Raw genomic sequence first — 20,862 nt, 5'->3', positions numbered from 1 at the left:
ATTTTGCATGAAATTCATGTTAAATAAATGGTTCTAAGTGAATCTTTTCAAATAGCAACTAATATTAAAAAGTACCATCATCTTGAAAATACTTCAAGAAGTACTTTAAACATAAGTGAAAGGAGATGAGTGTTAAAGATCTTATTATGAGGTTGAGGATATAAGAAGATAATAAGTTGTCTAAGAAAAGAGTCAACTTTTCTTCAATGTTCTGTAGAGAAAATATGATTAAACAAGTGGTAAAATCCCACAATAAAAAAAAAGATGTTTGTTTTGAATAACAAATGCATTTTTAAGAAATTCATTATCAAATGCTTTATTTATAACAAGATTGGACAGAAAGTCTAAGAATATATAAATAGGTCTCAATAAGGCAACCCTAAGAGAGGAAGGATTGCTCAAGCCCATGTCTACACCAAAAAAAGAATGCTCACCACTTATAAAGAAGTAGATGGTGAACATTTATACAGGGGGAATTTGCTAACCTTAAAAATACTAGGTATTAGAAATGTCATTCTGAAGATGGATTCTAAAAAGCTTATCACCCTTAATAATATGCTCCCTACTGCAGACATTAGGAAGACCTTAGTGTATAGCTCATTATTAAGAAAAAAATAAGTTCAAAATTGTTTTTGAAAATGATAAGTTTATAACCATAAAGAGGGGTATGTTTGTTGAAAAATGAGTATCTCTATGATGACCTTTTCAAAATCAATGTGATAACCTTTTCAAAATGAATGTAATGACCTTTGTAATTAAATATGATAACAATAAGAATAAAAACACCTCCTCAACTTACTTGCTTAAGTCTTATAACATGCGGGATGATAGAAATGTGAATTATAATTCTATACAGATATTAATGAATCTTAAATTGTAATTAACTATGGTTTTTTAGGGAAAAAAATTATATATGAAGTTTATGTAGAATCAAAATTCATAACAATTTATTTTAAAACAATTAAAAGTAGTCAACCTCTAAATTTAATTTACTTGGTATTAGTGATTTCAAATTTATGCAAACTAGTGGTGAGAAAAAAGATTACATTACTTTTATAAATAATTGTATAAGGTTTTGTTATATTTATTTGCTAATAAACTAAGATTAGGCTCTTGAAATATTTAAACATTATAAGAATGGAGTTGAAAATCCACGTAATAAAAAGATAAAGATAATAAGAAGTGATAAAGGTGGAGAATAAAAGGCACCTTTTGGTGACTTTTATTTTTAAAATATTATTATCCTTAAGACTATGGCTCTTTATTCACCTCAATAAAATGATATTATTGAATATAAAATCCAAACTCTAAAAAATAATGAATGTCATATTAATAAGTTTGGAAAAACTTTAGAACTTGTAAAGAAAGAAAATTATAACAACCAATTATATACTTAATAAGGTAACTCACAATAAGTTGGAAAGGATACCATATAAATTGTCAAACTAAATGAGACCTTTTACAAATACCTTAAAGTTTGGGAGTGTATTGCAAAAATGATGATACTTGTTTCAAAAAAGACCAAGATATGACATAAAACTATAAATTATATCTTCATTAGATATACTTATCATAGTAGTGCATATCAGTTTCTTGTACACAAGTCAAGTATTAAGGATATTAATCCCAACGCAATAGTGGAATCGAGAGATTTACATTCTTTAAAGATGTGTTTTCTTTGAATAAAACACAAGAAACTCTTTTACTTAAAAGGAAAAATTAAACAAGATTAAATGGTCATCATCAAATAGAAGATGATGAAATTAAGTCAAGGAGTAAGAGGGCGAAAATTATATATAAAAAAATATGATCCTTATTTTCTAACTTGTTAAAAAAATAAGCTTGAAGTTACTTCAAGACAATTTCCTACTCCCAAACTTTCTATTGAAAAGAGATAATCAATAATGAGATTGAGTCTATTATCCAAAATCATCCATGCGAACTAGTGGATCTTTTACCTAAAAATAAATCATTAGGTCATAAAAGGAAGATAAAAGCTGATGAAACCATTAAAAAAAATATAAAGCAAGATTTATTATTATATGATTTAAATAACAAGAAGGTGTGAAATATTTTGACACATACTCACATGTGTAGAGAATAACTTCAATACAAATATTAATAGTCATTGCAACTATTAACAAACTTGAAACACATCATTCTCTAGACTTTTTTGTGTTTCCCACCAATAGGTTGGTCCTGTCTTGTGGGTTATCAATATTTGAGTTTTATTATACAATAAATAATCTTGAATGATGGAAATCTTAATATTTGTTATGAACTGCACAAGATTATATATTGCATACTCGATTAGCAAATTAAGTATATTTACCAATAATCTATGTATGGATAATTGGAAAGCAATAAATAAGTTACTTAAATATTTAATATACATCTTGAATTATAGGCTACACTATATTAGGTACTTGGTGGTACTTGAGGGTTATAATAATGCCAATTGGATATATGACACTAAGGATTCAAAATCCACTAGTGAATATATTTTCAAGCTTAGAGAGGCAATTATGTCTTGAAAGTCCTGTAAAAAAATATGCATCGCAAAATCTTTGATGGAATTAGAGTTTATTACTTTTGATAACGTTAGAGAGGAAGTCAAATGGTTTTGAAATTTCTTAGATGATATTTCATGTTAATCAAAGCTAGTGCTAGTATTTTGTGTCCAATGTGCCTCCTAGTTAGCAATTGAAAGGGCACAATATAGTATATATAACGGTAAATCTAGAAATATTTATTATAGATATAATATTGTTAAAACATTTTGTTAACAATGTAAAGTCATAGAAAAATATTACGAATCCATTTACTAAATGCTTTACAAAAGAGCTTGTATATACTTCATTGAAAAGAATATACTTAAAGCCTTTGAAGATGAAATAATTTTGCGATAATAACCCTACCTAGCTGACAATAAATCCTATAATGTTGGTTCAAAGAAAAAATTAAGTCATATAACACTCTCAATAGCACTAAAAAATAATAATTTATTATTGTTCCTAGATGAAAAAAGGTAATAAATACAATATGATAAGGGTAAATTGTACTCCTAATGATTCTCATATATTGGGTTATCATGTGGAGAATGGTAGAATAGTTTAAATGAGAGATCACTTATATGAGTGAGAAACGTGATTATTTAAAAAAAAAATCCAAAAGACTGTATTCTCTAAAGTACTCATGAAACCAAATATTATTTAGGGCCAAAATGAATACAACTATGATAACTAAAAAAAAACTCTAGAAAGGAAACTATATGTGTACTATTGTCCTAGTTTACACAAAAAATTAAATAGTTTGAGACATTACATTCACTAATTAACCAAGTAAATTTGATAGTACTTCACTAGAAAAGTTTCAAAGTCAAAAGCTACCTATTCTGATATAGTGATCTTCTAATTCCTTTATCTCTACGATTCCTTGTATTCTCGTATATTGGTCAAGCCAATTTTCATTTGTGGGAGGGGTTATTGATAAAAAGGTTTTTTTCATTGTATTTATATATTTTCTAAAACCATTAAGAGTGAATGTAAAATTAATTAATCAGTTTCTTTATATCTTGTTAGATTCATTGATCCTGCAAATTCAATGAATTATTAGGAATTAATTCAGTTCCAATTAATATTCTCATATTCATTGATTTTACAAATTTAATGGATAGCTATGAATAAATTCTAATTAATTTTAAATTAATTCTACATTCATAGCCTCTGGGTGAAGGGGCTTTATTCTGAGAAAAAGATGAAAACAAATAGAAAAATTAATTCTATATATATAAGTACTTTGTATATTTGTATTTATCTTTAGTTTAATAAATTATTCATATTTTTATATTATCTTGCAAGTACATATTTGATTTTTAAATAGTTTGTATAAAAGGCTCACAACACTTTTAAATCCATGTAGTTCCTCCTTTGCTTCAAGTAAATGACACATTTGTTTCCAACCAAAACAAATTAGAAAATTAATCAAACCTATCTAATAATAATAGTAACAAAAAAATTCTAAATTTTGTTACAAATCATATAATAAATTTACTTCGTTGGTTATTTTAGATTTAATAGAAATTTTAAATCTATTATAAACAAATATGTTTATATTTCACATTAACACCCATGTTTGTTGCCCTTTGTTAATGTTGTCGAAGCAAGCTAGCTAGAAAGTCTATAATTTGAAGTTAACACGTGAGGTGACCTCGTGGCTAGAACAGGAAATTGACATAAGAGAGCGTATGAAGAGGTAAAACATTAAATATCTCCCATCTTAATCATAAGCAACTCCTCCACGTCGATGAAAACTTGGATATCAAAAAAGTTATGATTTATAATTTATGTTAGGGAGTATTATTTTCGGTTCGGTTTAATTTTTATAGGAAAAAAAATAACTAAATTGAATTTTATAAAAAAAAACAGAAACCGGTTCAAATTGACTGGTTTCGGTTCGGTTCAGTTTTTTTTATTCAAGGCTTATAAAACCGAAACCAAACCAGACCGAATAATTTTTAAAAATTTTAATTGATTTTTTTCACGGTTCAGTTTTTTCTATTATTTTTTTTTACTCACTTGCCTTCCATCTTGCGCATGTTTGCCCTAATTTGTATGGGTACTAGCAATAATCGAACTTGATTTGTCTTTCAAAAAAGTAGATAACTAGATAATCTCAAAAAAGTCATTTGAACTCTTCCCCTTGTCTCTTTCACTTGATTCCCTTCAGCACGCAGTAGAGGTTCGTTATCTGTTTTTCGAGGAAGCAATGCTTCAAATCTTTAATTTTTGTTTATATCATTGCTTAATATAATAATGATCATCATCAGCATCATCATAATAACAACAATAATGATAATTAATGAGCTCTGTATCCTTCCTTTTTAAAAGAATAATTTAGTCTATATGTTTGTTTCTTATTGTTGTAGAATAATTATTATTGGATTGGATCTTTTGACACTATTTTTTTTTTAATTTAGACCCCATTTGTTTTTGTGTTTCAAAAATATTTTGTAAATATTAAAATTTATTTTTTTATTTGCTTTAAATTATTTTTTATGTTTTTTAATGTGTTAATATCAAAAATTATTTTTAAAAATTAATAAAAATATTATTTCGATATATGTAAAAGAAAAAACAACAACTATTACTGCACTTCAAAAGACGATTGTTTAAAAAGAAGCACTTTATCCCTCAAATATCATAAACGCACTTCAAAGCTGAACCCTCTCGGGGGGGAAAAACAACAACTAGACCATGATCAGGTCCTCCAAAGAACTTCAAAAAATCAGCAAAACGCACTTAATTAGCAGCAAAGCTCACGTTAGCGTCACCTCACCTGGCATTCAAGGTAAGAGCGAAAGAGACCGCAGCTTGTGTTAATACAGTGATCAAATTGAAACAGGAGTGCCCTTAACACGTGTATTGATTACTGAACAAGGAAAAGGGCATTGGTGCAAAAATACAGCGAATACAGCCCTCAAGGACAAGGACCAGCTTGTCTGCTCCTCACAGCAAAAACAAGCCCCACCACCCCTTGAAAACTGTCTGACAGAGAGGCAATGGAGAAGCGGAAAGGTGCACTGACTTGTTCAAAAGAGATTTCATTGGACGAGAGATAATGTTTAGACAAGTGTATCAGCATCATAGGATAAAAACTTCATCTCCTTGCAACCGCGTGGAAGTTTCCACCAATCACAGACTTTGCATTTTTTTCTCATTTCACTCGGCAAATCCATCTTCTTCTTTTTTCCATCGACAAAGTGTCTCTCTGTGTGTGTGTATATAAGCATACACAGCTCGGGCAAACAAAAGGAGTATCAAAACACAAGAACAACAAGTGCAAGAATGGAAGAACTCCCTCTAGGTTACCGCTTCTACCCAACGGAAGAAGAGCTAGTCTCCTTCTACTTGCATAATAAGCTGGAAGGGACGAGACAAGAACTGCAACGTGTGATTCCAGAGATCAGCATATACGACATCGAGCCGGGGGATCTTCCACGTAAAAATCTTTTTCATCCACTTCTTTTCTTTTTTAACTACTGATAAGCATGGCACAGGACTGTTAAAAATGCTTCAAGTAACTTTAGTTTGTCTCTTGCAATATGTTGCAGAGCTTTCAGGAGAATTATGTCGAGGCAACGCGGAGCAGTGGTTCTTCTTTACACCCAGGCAAGCGAGAGAAGCTAGGGGAGGGCGACCTAATCGGACTACAGCAACCGGGTACTGGAAGGCCACAGGCTCACCTGGTTATGTTTACTCATCGGATAATCGAGTGATTGGATTGAAGAAAACCATGGTGTTCTATATAGGAAAAGCTCCGACTGGAAGAAAAACCAAATGGAAGATGAATGAGTATAGAGCCATTGAAGTTCATGAATCGTCTAGAAATGCTACTTCAAAGGTGTGCATGTTCATCATCTTTTAGCTTTTGCAATTAAAAAAGATGTACTAATAATGCAACGTGCAATCATTTTACATTACTAACCATTATTTGGCTGTCCACTTGAATGCAGTTGAGGCATGAATTCAGTTTGTGCCGTGTCTATGTGGTATCAGGAAGCTTTCGGGCATTTGATAGACGGCCTCTAGAAGCTGTAACAAGAGGGACACAACATCTTCTTGGGGGGACACATCTTGGTGATGCAGCAACTACACCTGCTCAGGACCCTATAACTGTGGAGATGACAAGCTCACCTGAAACTTCATTCTCGGGAGGAGACCATGTTGATTACCCAGGGACTGCAGCAAGTGCCAACTGGGGGCTGATCCTGCATGGGAATGACCGGAACAACTGGATTGGCCCAGCACAGATAGATTTGTAACCTGGTCCGATAAGACTAGGTACTTGTCCCAAGACAGAATAGGCATGCATGAGCCAGCCTTACCTTTAAAAGTAGTAAATTCGTTTTTGTTCATTTAATAGGAGGAAAGTTAAAAGGAATGAAAAAAAAAAGGGGGGGGGGGGGGGGGTGTAAAAGAAAGAGGGAAATGCTCATGATATGTGAAATAGGAGAGCATTCAGTCTGACAATTAAGTTGAGGCATGTAAATGTTCAAAGTAACCAAGAGAATTACCAAGTGTAGGAGAAAATATCATTCACTGGCTCTAACCAGTTTCAGCTTTCAACCTAGAATGATAGCGTCATTTATCTTTGTACAGTTTGAAGATGTTACCATCTTAATTGCCTCCAATATTCCCCGCATTTTTAAATCCAAAAGCATAACTTGGAGGCTGGGAATCAAGGAAACTACAGCAATAGGAAAGAGAAATGTATAATATGATACAGCTGGCGAGTTTGACGAGAAAAAAAAGATAAGAAAAGGAATGGCATACATATGTGACTTGAAAATTCTAAAATGGAAAAGAAATAGAGAACCAAGAAGTCAAGGCATTGGCATTTGGCAATTGGCAAGTCTGACTTATCAACCAATATGACTTCAAGAGAATCACGACCAAGTATAAATAGTTATAACATAATGATAACTACATATAGACCAGTATCTAAGACATTTTATTGATACTATCAAGAATGATAGTGTTCTTGCCACATTGAAAAATCATAAGCAGGTTCACATTTAAAGTTCAACAAAAAGGATGATTTACTTCCTAATAGTTAATGCAACATGGTAGAAAATTCACTTCCATTATTTTACATTCATACAGTGATCAGTTCTGGTCACAAAAATCTTCCTACATATAACAAGTCATTAATCAAGAAGTTTGTGATATCTAGCTACTTGAATGTTTGTAAAATGCTCTACCTTCAAGGCGGGCATGATTGAAGCAGAAGACTCAAGTCGCTAGCATAGAATTAGTCAAGCCTAATAGACCAACTTCAATATCTCCATTGTTTTGTATTATTCATGATAAAGGGCTTGCAGAAATAAGTGTAATAATTAGCAGTCATGAAATAGATATCACCAAGTCTAAAGCATAGAGTTGCACAAGTGAGAGAAATGACTTCCTGCCACAAATTGCACTCCAATGAGATTCCACACAAGTGTGTGTTTTAATCATATAGATTCTATCAGGAAATAACCTATACTCTCCAGGGTTAACCCTTTTCTTGTTTGACTAACCATCCATGATTGATGTTTGGAGACCTGCATTTAGACATCTCCTAACTTCACCATATGCACTGTTGGAGCCCTGTGCTATGCAGCTGAGCAGTAATCTGACATCAAGAAATCTGACACAAAATCAGGAGCATTGCAGCCATTCCACACAAAATCAGCAAGAGTGCAATCCCTCAAAACATGGATAACAGATTCAAGACAAAAACCACAGTGAAAACAGGAAGCATCATTTGTCATATGACGCCTAACATGCTGTTCGTTGTTAAAATTTTACCACAAAGAATCAGCCAAAGAAAACTATGAATGTGTTGGGGACCATTCCAACTCCAAGCTAAATCCCAAACCTTACTAGCTGGATTCCAAGTACCTTCCTGAAGAAGACAGTAGGCTAATTTAGTTGTGAATTTTCCATTGCTAGTAGCACCCTATTAGAGAGTAATACAAAATTATTCTTGGAGCCTTATCTTATAACTTAAGCTTTTACTGAAAGATGGTTATTTAACATGGTGTCAGATTCTTAATGACCAGACAGTCAAGAATTTGAATCTCATCACCCTATTCTATCTAATTAAATTATAAAAATCAAGTATAAGATAGTGGTGGTCTTATAAAAGTTTCAAGTCCAAAAGGCTCACTTGAGGGATTAGGATTATGTTACAGAGTAATATAAAACTGTTGTTAAAACCTCACCTAAAAGCTTAGATTTTTAGATTGAGATAGTTTTTTGACACTCCCTAATATGACATCCCAATCCAAATCTCTTCAAGGTAGTTGAATACTAGCTATCTTTAAATAAATAGAGGAAGAAAAGAGGAGAATCCTCCCATCACCATTGACCTAAAGGAGTAACATAGCTGTCAATAGTAGATTCTCTGAAACACACCTGGAATTGGAGTACACAAGTAAAGATAAAGAGGACCAGCATTATCAATCAACCAAGAGAACCCATGCAATAATTGAGGCCAAACTCTAGCAATACCTCTCCATATTTCTGAATCGTTCGTCCCATTGAGAGTGTAAGGAAGAGAGGTCAACTTTTGATTATATTTCCATGCAAAACTCGAACCCATAGAGCTGAACTATTGGGGAAAAAAGTCCAGACAAGTTTTAGAAGAAAAACCTCATTATTATCTCCAACATTCCGAAATCCTAGGCCTCCACAAGCTTTTGGTTGACAAAGAGAATTCCAACCAATCAAACAAGGCTTATGTTGTTTATCAAAAGAACCTCAAATAAACATCGATTGTGTGTAATCTTAATTGCACAAAAGTAGCTGCTAATGGTATTTCACGGGACATTTGGTTTGGCATAGCTGTGGGCAACTTTGGCAGTGGTGTAATCTCAAGCTATTTGATCATGATTTCATTCTTCCCTCGAACCCTGTACAGCTTGAATGTGTATGCTTGTGAAGTAGTAGCTTGTATGTCTGAAGGTGCTAAATTCTCATCCATGACCAATTGGAAAGCAGAGCAGCTGATTGGGTGGAGCTTTCCAGCAACAGGAGCTACACAATTTTCTTTCCAATAGGCTCAGGGCATTCAATACAATAGCTCACATGATTCAGCCCCATGATCTTAAGCTATATTTGTGATGTGCCTATGCACTATATGATAGCTGTTTGATGCACCTAACTGAATTTACATGTGTTCTTAACATATCATCATTCCCATCTTTCTAAGGAAATACGAGTCACCCAATGTAAGCCTTCTAAAAATTTCTTGGAAACATATTGATATGTTGAGGACCTCCTATTTGCAAAACTCACAATCAACTAACCTCTGCTAATAATATTGTCGTCATATGAATTCCTAGCTCAAACAAATGACCTGCAATAAGTTCAATTTCTGCACACTCTTTCCTAAACTGAATCACCTCTACATCGTATCTGAGTTGTGCACAATCGACACCTTCTAGCTAGTTCAGAGCAAATGACAATTATAAATCTGACTATTTTGGATATTTGTGATTTCTTAGATCAGAGCACAAAGAAGCATGCTGTCAGCTTCCTCCTGAAGACTATTTGCACCTCCGAACTTGCTTTACACCTATCATGTGGATTCTCACTACCAGGAAAACTATTTGCCAACATTTTGAAACTCATGCTTATATTTATGCATTAAACCATTTAATGTACCATCTAATTATTTTTCTACCAAGACTGCAGAGATATAGGGATAGATTATCATGCAACAAAAGGTATCATCTAACAATAGACTTGCTTTGATCTTGTAGTTGATCCTTAACACAATACAACAGCTTGGTGAAAGTGGAAATCTTGGTGAAGGCAAAGCCTTTTCTAGGACATTTGATGCCAGTCCACTAGAAATAAACACATTGGCAGAAATTAAAGGCGAACCCAAGGGAAAAGAAAAACCATGGATATTTGAGAGAGCTTCCAGAAATTCCTAGGTTGCATTCCATTCGTGTGAGTGAAGAAAGGTCAATGATACAGTCACGCATTGGAAAAAATCCCACAACACAAACACTCTTAGCAGTTTTTTAGGTTACTCCTTGTTGCTTATTGGCCAGGTATAATGGAAACATTTTTCTGCCAATTAACTTCATATTTAGAAGCACTCAAATGGGAGCATTAATTTTAATGAAAATTGTATCATATTAAAGGTAATTTATCCCACCATCTAACCCGTTCCTGCATCAGATATGGCATAACAACCAAGTCCATAACTTTCCTAAAATTTACAATGGAGTCATCATTCTAAAATCATAAGCAAGGATTAGCATTTGCACCCAAATCAACCTGTTTGCCTAGTGAGCCAGTCATGTAACATCAAAATGTTAAAAAAAAAAAAAAAAAAAAAAACATTCACCAATTAGAAACTCACAAGAGGAATATGGATTTAATGTCAACCCCATTAAAAACTCAACTTTTCGAAAACTAAAACTCAACCAGATTTGAATTTTATGTCAGCCCAATATTCCCGTCGCTGACTTTTGTTCATACACCACTTCCATCGACAATAACTGAGTACCAACCCCCATATTATAGAATCTCATGATCAACTTTCTAACCCCTTTCAACTTTAAAACAAAATCCAATAGAATTCAAGAACTGCCTTTTTGTTTCCATTTTGGTATGAAAGAATTGAAATTGTCAATGATTTCTCTGATTTTTCCCAACTTTTTGGTTGCCCATATAGAATAATTAAAAGAAAAAAAAAAGTGCTCTGTGACAACTTCTCTTCACCAAAAATAAGCATTGTCCTTCCTCCAAAATTCAAGAAGGAAACAGAAAGTTAAACCAGAAAGCCAGCGAAAATTCACAAAAACAAAAACAATCAATCATGTAGTATAACGAGTAACGAACCTACTTATTATATCTAAAAACTCTTCAATGTAATATAACTAGCAACCAAACCAAACCTCACATGCATTACATTAACACTCTTAAGATTGATTTGGTACATCAATAAAATGTTGAATCACAAACATGATAATCGAACCTTTCTTTATTGCCAGCAAAAGGGGAGCAGGAGGATCCAAAAGGCATTGACAATTCAAAATCAACACGAACAAGAGAAGACATACCTTACAGATTGTTTTGCCATTTCTTTTGCAAAAGAAAAAAATAAAGAAAGAAGAAGAGAGTCACCAGACTTGCAACCAAATCAAACCAACCACGAGAGAGAGGACTGAGTTAGGCGCCCTTTCTGTGATTGACTATTCAGTATATATAGGCGGGCTTGGTGGCCTGGCTGGCTATTGGGTTTTGATTTGCCACCATTAGAAGAGAGCTCGATCACTGTCATGCAAAGACAGGTAAGAGTCCACCCCAGTCATTTTCTTTTTGGCTCGCGCTCTGGCTTGGCCACCGTTGTCGCTGTCTGGATACCAAAAAATGAAACATAAAATTGTATGGTATCATAAAAGCTTTTGAAAATAATAACTCTTGAAAAATCTTGAGGGAATAAAATTGTTGAAAACTCCAAAACACTTTTAATCTTCAAACAGTTTGTTCATTAATATTTAACACACAAGATTCAAAATACATAAACTTTTTACATAGAGATTATGGAATAAAAATAAAATAAACTCAAATTATTTTATTCCAACAAGGTTTCGGAATACTAGTTAAACAAAGATTTTAAATCCAAATCTTTTTTTTATCTAGAAAAAAAAACTCAATTAGTAATTTTTCTTCTACCTCAATCCTTGTTTTTTAAACTGATGTTCTTAAACACACAATTTAGCAATAATAGTCTCTACTTTAAACAAACTTTTCTTGAATGCAAACATCAAATAATCTTTTAGCTTCGCAAATGACTCCATCTAAAAGACTTGATGAAAATATTTGCATTTTTTCTTCATTGTTGCTATAGATAATATTAATTGTTTCATCCTTTATTAGAACTATTAAGAAGTGAGATTTTACAACAATATGTTTGCTTCTACCATGTAAAACTAGATTTTTGAATAGTTTTATTGTTAAATTATTGTCACAAAAAATTACCTAGCCATTGTCTCTTGAAATTAGGTTTTTCAAGATTTTTCTTCAACCATATTGCTTGACATGCGTATGAAGTCACGACCATAAATTCAGTTTTCATAGTTGATAAAACAGCAGGTCTCGAGTTCGAGTCAGGGCGTGCACCTCTTGTAAGAGCCTGGGACAGCCGGGGTTTTACTCACTCACCTGGGCCCACAAAGTGCGCTTTCCGGGGGGTGGGGTTTCCTCGAATCCAAAAAAAAAAATTACAATTGATTGCATATTTGAATACCATGAAATAGCTCATAAACCAAGTATAAAAACATACACATAAGTGCTTCTTCTATCATCTTGATCTCCTGTATAAATGTTATCACTAAAACCAATCAAATTGGACTTTTCTCCTTTCTTATAGAACAATCCATACTTTATAATACCTTTCAAATACCGAAGTAATCATTTTAGCAATCAGAAGATAAATTTATGTTGGATTCTCCATGTATCTACTAACAAGAATTACTAAATATATTATATCTAACTTTGTTGATGTCAAATACATCAAACTTCCTATATTCTACTTGCAAAGAATATCATCAATCTTCTTTCATTTATGATCTTTATTTAGTTTCAAACTAAACTCAGTTGGTGTATGCACCAAAAATTGCAATTCTTCGTTTAAGACTTTATTAATGTTTCTCAAACATATTTATTTTAAGAAATAAATATTCTGGCATTTGATTGAACCACTTTAAATTTGAGAAAGTCATGTAACTTTAGTTCAAACCTATCAAACTCAATCATCATAAATCTTTTAAATTTTGCAAACATGACCTCATCATTACCAATGTAAATTATTGCGATGTCACGATCATACAAATTAATTACTCTAACTTAAACAAACAAGATAGTATAGAGCACGTAATGAGTTAATCCCACGAGAAAGATCTAGTTCAGATCTTTATGTTAGATGATTCAAAGTTAGGGGGTTTTAAGGTTATCTATATTATGCTATGGTAAATAGAATAAAATAATCAAGCTAAATTAAATAAATCTGAAACTTATCAAGAGAAAAACTTGGTCTTAAGTAAACGTCAACCTACAAAAATCAAAACTGATCATTGAAACGATACATCAATTTATATTCTGAATATCTATATTTCCTTAACATTATTTAGTTAATTGATCTGCAGTGTAACTAACCCTAACAATTAAACAACTACAGTATCCACATTAGTAATTTAATTCAATGGCAACCTTAAGAACTAGATAAGTTGATAAATCTAGACAATATAACTGTTTGCAATCTATGTTTGATTTAGTTGAATGTTTTTCCTACGATTAACAACATAAATCCATCATAATTATTAAACTTAGTCGTTTCACAAGTTTAAATATCGCAACTCTAGTTTTAATAGTAAACTTAGCATTAGATTGGTTAAGAATAATAATTTAGAGTCAGCTCTAAACAAGCATAGGAAATAAGCATAGAAAAACATTCATATTCATCATATAAACTAAAAGGAAAAGATAGAATAGATCTCATGGTTTTTGAAATTCGAAGGTTTCTGTATCCTTTCAACCAAGAAAAATAACTTAGTTTTGCATGTCTATCACAAAACTAATGAAGAGAACAAATGAGAACATAATTTCGGGTATAGGAGAAAATGATGGAGTTGTCTTCTTCTTTTTGATCGCCTTCTCTCTCTTTTTCTCTCTTTCTTTTTATTTAATAGGAAAAATTAATCCCCACATCCCTCAAATCCATTTGTATCCTCCCAAAAAAAATAAAAATAGTCCTTTTCAAAGTAGAGAATTTACATTTAAGTAAGTTGGACTTATTTCTTTACAAGACCTGTTTGCTGGTAGAATTTATATATTGTCTTAGAAAACTCATATTTATCTCATATGAGCTTTTTTTCAGCTAAAATTTGGTAAGTTGATAGGTATTTTAGTCCAAAATCCAACAAAATTGAGTTTGTATCCAATGAACTTCTATAACTCAAGATATTCAAGTTTGAATGGTCGAATATTAAAATTGGCAGAATGCAAGACTTGTCTTTGAAGGCGGTGATTTTCATGCCTTTCTTTTTTATTTTTCTTGCCATATATGTATAGAAAGGTATGGATGTTAGATTTCTAATGTCATTGAAATCACTTCATTTCGACCTTTACAATTCAAGTTCTACATAAAACATCGATCAGAGATCAAATCTGTAATATTCAACACGGGTTGGAACATGATCTAAATTTTATCTTCAAATTACTCCTTTTCAAATCTTACATCTAAAAATACCTTCAAAACATAAAACAAATATTATCAAGGCATTTTATATATAAAACATAAATAAAATATTAGGTAAATATATGTAAAACTATCAAATAATATGGTTGCATCATAAAATCAAATCATTTACATGTAATCATATAAAAAGCATATTTCCTCTATTATCTTTAGTTTTACTAAAAAATGTATGCGTAGATGAACATCTTTTAAATCATTTCTTTAAGAAACAAGTATCTATATTACAATATCAATCTTTTGGAGCTTGTTTTAGCCTATATAGAGTTTTTCTCAACTATATACCTTCTGATCATTACCAAATTTTACATAACTAGAAGGTTGATCAACAAATACTTGTTTTTAAAGGTCTCTATGTAGAAAAGCTAACTTCACATCCAATTAGAAGATAGGCCATGAACTTTAAGTTGTTAAAATAATAATCAATCTAATTATATCATGACCGACAAACGAAGTAAAAACTTCTTTGTAATTGATGTCATCCTCGTGTTTACAACCTATAGCTATTAGGCATGTTTTATACTTGTCAATTTCACCATGTTCCTTCAACTTTGTCTTATACACTAATTTCACACCAATGATCTTTTGTCTTTTTGGAAGCTTTTTTAACTCTCAAGTGTTATTTTTTTTAATGACATTAATTTTATCATCCGTATCCTTCTACTACTTTATTTATTTAATGACATCTTTAAAAGTCACATGAACAAGATATGAGAATAAAATAAAATAAATAAGTGAATCAGCAGATTGATCAATTTCAATTATCTCATAATCACTCATCCATGTAGTTTTTTTTTTTAACGTGTTGTGATCATTAATTATTAAGTGTACTTTGACCATCTACTAATTGTAGCGCATTATTCATAGGATTTTTAATCTTCTCATCATTATCACCATTTAAATCTACTAAAATATTTTATTTAATACCATCATTGCTCCATGTCTGGAATTTAGCTTCATAAAAATAACATCACTGTTAATAACAAATTTCTTGGTGGTAAAATTATACACTTTATAAGCTTTTAAGCAATCACTAATGCTAAGAAAAATACATTTCTCTAACCATCTAGGTGGTGGTCCAATGGTAAAAGTTTGGGACTAAGGGGTTTGCTCCCTCTTAGGTCTCAGGTTCGAACCTTGTGGTTGCTCATATGATGGCCACTGGAGGCTTACATGGTCGTTAACTTCAGGGCCTGTGGGATTAGTCGAGGTGCGCGTAAGCTGACCCGGACACCCACGATAATAAAAAAAAAAAAAAATACATTTCTCTCCTTTATCATTAAGTTTTCCTCTCCTGTCTTGGGTCAATCGGTGGATGAACCATTGAGCCACCCAGCATGATCAAGGAAGCCCACCAGCCTATCAAGGGTTCGGATCTCAAAAGTAAAATAAGAGATTAAAAAAGTAATAATATGTTTAGTCTAATTATTCTTCATTTAATCCAAAAATAAATAAATAAAGTGCGGAGAATGAAAAGCTGTTGGTTGCCAAACCAGTATAAGGAGTAGCAGAGGCACTGTATGCTGTGTCTGTGACCAAATAAAACCCCACCAATCAAAAGAAATCCCCGCGTAGACTTGCCGGTGATGATAACTACATACCTCGCCGGCTCAACCCTTTGATCCTCCAACTCCCTTCTAAAAGTCGAGCCCCCCAAAAATCATAAAACCTAATTTCCATGCCACCACCATCGAATTGAAAATACCCAGACGGAGAGATGGCGATTATTTATGCGGTTGTGGCGCGGGGGACGGTGGTGCTGTCAGAGTTCAGCGCTGTGACCGGAAACTCAGGGGCGGTGGCGAGACGGATCCTGGAGAAGCTTCCTTCGGAAGCTGATTCAAGACTTTGCTTCTCGCAAGATCGTTACATGTTCCACATACTTAGATCCGACGGCCTCACTTATCTCTGTATGGCCAACGACACCTTCGGCAGTACGTATTTTATTTGTTATTTACTGGCGATATTAGTTCCAATTACTGGATCGCGAAGGGAGACGAAATAATTTTGTGCTGGCTTTAGTTGTAAAGAAAGCAATCCGATTTTATCTTTAGGCGGGAATTTGATTGATTGATTGAAAATTATTATTATCTTGCTATGTTATAATGTGTTAGTTTGTGTGTTGACACAGGGAGAATTCCATTTTCCTACTTGGAGGACATTCAGATGAGGTTCATGAAAAATTATGGACGAGTTGCCCACCATGCACCTGCTTATGCAGTGAATGATGAGTTTTCTAGGGTTTTGCATCAGCAAATGGAGTTTTTCTCCAGCAACCCTAGTGCTGATACTCTCAGTCGTGTAAGAGGTGAAGTTGGCGAGGCAAGTATCTTCTCTTCTTTCGCAAATTCACCTTTTATTATTTTTCTTGTTCAACTTCTTTACCAAATATCATGGCAAACAATTCATTTTAACGAAATACTGCCGCAAAGAGTATGTCATTCTCGTGATTGCATCTAAAGATAATACATCAAGCACAACAATCCTCCAAGAAACTGGCTTGAACCCAGAAGAGGAGGAGAATACAGTCGTTCCTTGCTCATTTGTTGAGCATTATCTTTTTTAACTCGTATTCAGCAAGGCAGCATGATTAAGCTGGCCTTTTTTTATATCCCTCTACCTATTGCCGACTCTTCAAGTGCACCAAAATGATCACCTATTTCACTTTGAAGTCAAGCACCTTCTCAGGTTATTTATGAAGTTTCTAGTGCTAAATGATGGATAGTTGTTATAGGGGCTAATAAAGAATGACTGTTTGTGGGCACTCATTTGAAAGACTGGTAGTTACTTAATAGCGTCACAACAGTCAGTTTGTTTTTGCAATAAATTCAATCATCTATAAAACATTTAGAAATCATGGAAACATCAATTTTTCTTAATATTGCACTGTTATCACTAGTCAATGTGCTTAAGTTAAGCTAAAGTTTGTGCCTTTGAGCACTTGATCCAGGTCAAAGGCTTTCAGCTGTCTAAAAAGAAATTCTAAGATTCGTCAAGTAGAGTTAGAACCAAACCAAATACAATAAAGGAAGAGTTTTTTTTTCTCCAGCCTTGTGCCTCTGGCATAGGATGGTCTATTTTCTATGGAACGATGCTAAACTTATCTTAATCCTAATAAATAAAAAAAGGAAATGAAAACAATCACATACATATGATTTCTCAGAAGAGATTGACATAAAGAATTCTCTTCCACTGCTGCATGTTATTTTTTCCTGAACCACTTTGCTTACAGGACTGCTTCTCATTAACATCCTTTATCCTTGATTTATTTGACCTTTCAAATTATGAGTTGTATTCTCTTTTCAAATAAATGTGCTAAGAAATAGAAGTTAATTTTATAGTTTTAAAAATATTTAAATGAACAGCCTTAATTGCAAACTTGCTGTCATTTGGTTTTCCTAATTTGCTCATGCATCACACAATATTTTGTTCCAGATGATTGTAGCCTTTTAGTTTATCTAGAGATTGTTCGGGAAAAAAAAAATTAAAGAAGGTTATTTAGGGCTCTTGAAGGTAATGACCATGTCATTTGCTTCTTGGGCTTGTGCAATGTTAGAATTGCTTTTTACTTTTTTTCTTGGGGGTGAGTGGGAAGTGGTGGTGGTTTGGATATTTTTTTCCTCATTCATTTTATACTCACAAGTGCTGGAAAAGTGTGCAGATCCGTACTATCATGGTAGAAAACATTGAAAAAATACTCGAAAGAGGTGACCGAATTGAGCTTCTCGTTGACAGAACTGCTACAATGCAAGATGGTGCATTTCATTTCAAGAAACAGTCCAAGCGCCTACGAAGAGCTCTTTGGATGAAAAATGCCAAGCTCTTGTAAGACCCTATGATTTTCTATCACCACTTAATTTTTAATTTTTGGTTCATTGATGCTAAAGTTATTTCTTATTTTGATTTGAAATGCATAGAGCATATTTAAATTTCTAAATAGGAGTAATCTGGAATTTGCGAGGGAAAAGGGCAGTTTTAGGCTAGAAAATGTGAGAAGTAGAAAAAGGAAGGACCTCTCAATGGGGTAAAACATTAGCTCATGCCATATGCTAAAAGATTTTTCTTTGATTCGAAATTGCATAGATCATATTTAAATTTCTAAATAGGAGTACGCTGGAGTTTTCTAGGGAAAAGGGCAGTTTTAGGCTAGAAAAAGTGAGAAGTAGAAAATGGTAGAAGGACCCCTCAGTTGGGGATAACATTAGCTCGTTTCCATCACCAGATGCAAAAAATCCATATGCTTTTAAAGATGAAGATTTAAAAAAAAGGACCTTTTTTTAATGGGTATGCAAGATTTTAGAAACTCAAATAAGGCACTCGTATATTTTTCATTTACAATGTCTGTTTGCCACTCCATGCTTGTCTACTAAGAAAGATGCTGACATTTAAATACTTAAATCTCGATGATGTTGCCATGATGTCTAAATTAACTTGATTAGAACTGTTAAGAGCATCCAACAAAAACCTTTGGATAGAGTTTTTCTGGGAACCATGTCAGAACTTGGTTGGTGGATGCAAAGTAGATTTAGTAACATCTTACATATCAATAGTAATAGATGGTTGCTATATTTGCTTATTCTACGTATTGTAAAGGTTGGCATGGATTTTTAAGCAGGTGATCTTCCTATTTCTTCATTTTTTAAGTAGAATTGGGCATAAAACCCAAATCTTCAAGTATCAATTCTTATGGCGCTGTAGAAATGGCTTAAATTACTAGCAATTGACTGGTACATAAAGTGACAGAAATTTTATGTTTGCATGACAGGGCCCTGCTGACATGTGTGATTGTCTTGTTGCTGTACATAATAATTGCTGCTTGTTGTGGCGGCATCACTCTACCTTCATGCAGATCTTGAGACACTGTTTCGCTGGTGCTGAATTTACCCTCTGAGGTATGGTTCTGCAACATCCATACACGTGTCTTTCATTCAAGGGGAACCCCAATGGACTATGAAATTTTGGTATGTATGCAGAATTGAAATCACCTCGGGTGCCAGAAATAGCACTGTAGATTCCCATGCTGTTATTGCATGTGGTGTATGTTATATTTATTACAGAAAGGCCCGATGTCATGCTTCTTGTTGTTACTAGTCATTTGTGTACATTGTAAATTCCTTTATTCTTGTTATTGTGTTATTTATAGCTGCGTTTCATGTTCATGTTTTGAAACATCATCCGTTATTCTAATAGCTTTTATGGTTGTGGTGGGTTTTTTTAACCAGTGTTTCAAGAGAGTTTTTAGTGAGAATCATGCTGTGTGTTAATCAACTAAACACTTCTAAATATATGATTAGGATAAAATACAGATCACCCAAGGTTGCACCACAAACACAAAGAGCTGTAATATTTATGTAGTCTTCATTTTTCAGTCTGTAAACCTTGTCTGACTCATTTTCTTCCTCGTTCCATTTTGACATTATTTTTCATGCATAGTTTCATAATCGAGCTGATGCAGCTTTTGCTTATATACTTCAACTGGGCCAAAGTAGCTGTCTTGTTCTAAAAACTTTTGGGAGAAATTCGAGTTGGTGTATACATGCAAGCAATTTGAACCCGTCGTTTCTATTCAAGCATCCTCTTTTCAAACTTTTCTAGAGCAGTGCATTGAAGCTTTTGCTGTTCATATACCTTTTCACGTAAATGCTGCTCGGTCTTATGGTCCAACAAGCAAGAGTTGCAAAATTCATGGTAGATACTATTAATTTCATATGGTAAATATAAGCAGCATAAAACCATAGCCCATAATAATAATAATAAAAATAATAAGGATAATGATAATTAACAATAGGAGGATGACGTCAGTAGCTCCTGTTGTTCCTTTTATCTTCTGCAAGTGCACAATGGGAGAATGTGAAATCCAGTATCAAGTTGGGTTTAAGAATGTGTTTCTTTTGCTTGAAGTATTTTATAAAAAAAATTAGTTTGATTCTTTATGCAACGCCGCATGATAGAGTACTGGATATATATGACCCGCACGATGCCGCGGGTTATTTTTTTATATAAAAAATATTTAAAAAAATTAAAAATTTAAAAATTTTGGGT

At 33.0% G+C, this 20,862-nt stretch overlaps 2 protein-coding genes and 1 long non-coding RNA gene across 3 annotated transcripts; 2 read left to right on the top strand and 1 right to left on the bottom strand.

The window, feature by feature from the left end:
* Positions 1 to 5,277: 5,277 nt before the first annotated feature.
* Positions 5,278 to 6,626, bottom strand: LOC133680320 (uncharacterized). The gene is made up of 2 exons (XR_009836293.1): positions 6,487 to 6,626; positions 5,278 to 6,322 (listed from the first exon to the last, which is right to left on the bottom strand). It is a non-coding gene; the product is annotated as an uncharacterized LOC133680320 (long non-coding RNA).
* LOC133680319 (NAC domain-containing protein 90-like) lies at positions 5,847 to 7,127 on the top strand. Its single transcript, XM_062103183.1, has 3 exons — positions 5,847 to 6,000; positions 6,113 to 6,402; positions 6,515 to 7,127. Exons 1-3 carry the CDS (start codon positions 5,847 to 5,849, stop codon positions 6,821 to 6,823), a joined length of 753 nt encoding a protein of 250 aa, XP_061959167.1. The 3' UTR covers positions 6,824 to 7,127.
* Positions 7,128 to 16,263: 9,136 nt separating this feature from the next.
* Positions 16,264 to 20,038, top strand: LOC133679237 (vesicle-associated membrane protein 714-like). Its single transcript, XM_062101775.1, has 4 exons — positions 16,264 to 16,754; positions 16,952 to 17,142; positions 18,482 to 18,645; positions 19,586 to 20,038. The coding sequence occupies exons 1-4, from the start codon at positions 16,538 to 16,540 to the stop codon at positions 19,674 to 19,676; spliced, it is 663 nt and encodes a 220-aa protein (XP_061957759.1). The 5' UTR covers positions 16,264 to 16,537; the 3' UTR covers positions 19,677 to 20,038.
* Positions 20,039 to 20,862: the final 824 nt, after the last annotated feature.

Source organism: Populus nigra, chromosome 19 (genome assembly GCF_951802175.1).
Source record: "Populus nigra chromosome 19, ddPopNigr1.1, whole genome shotgun sequence".
Taxonomy (NCBI): Eukaryota; Viridiplantae; Streptophyta; class Magnoliopsida; order Malpighiales; family Salicaceae; genus Populus; species Populus nigra.
The sequence above is the reverse complement of the archived record's forward strand: the minus strand, read 5'-3'. Positions and strand labels throughout refer to the sequence as shown.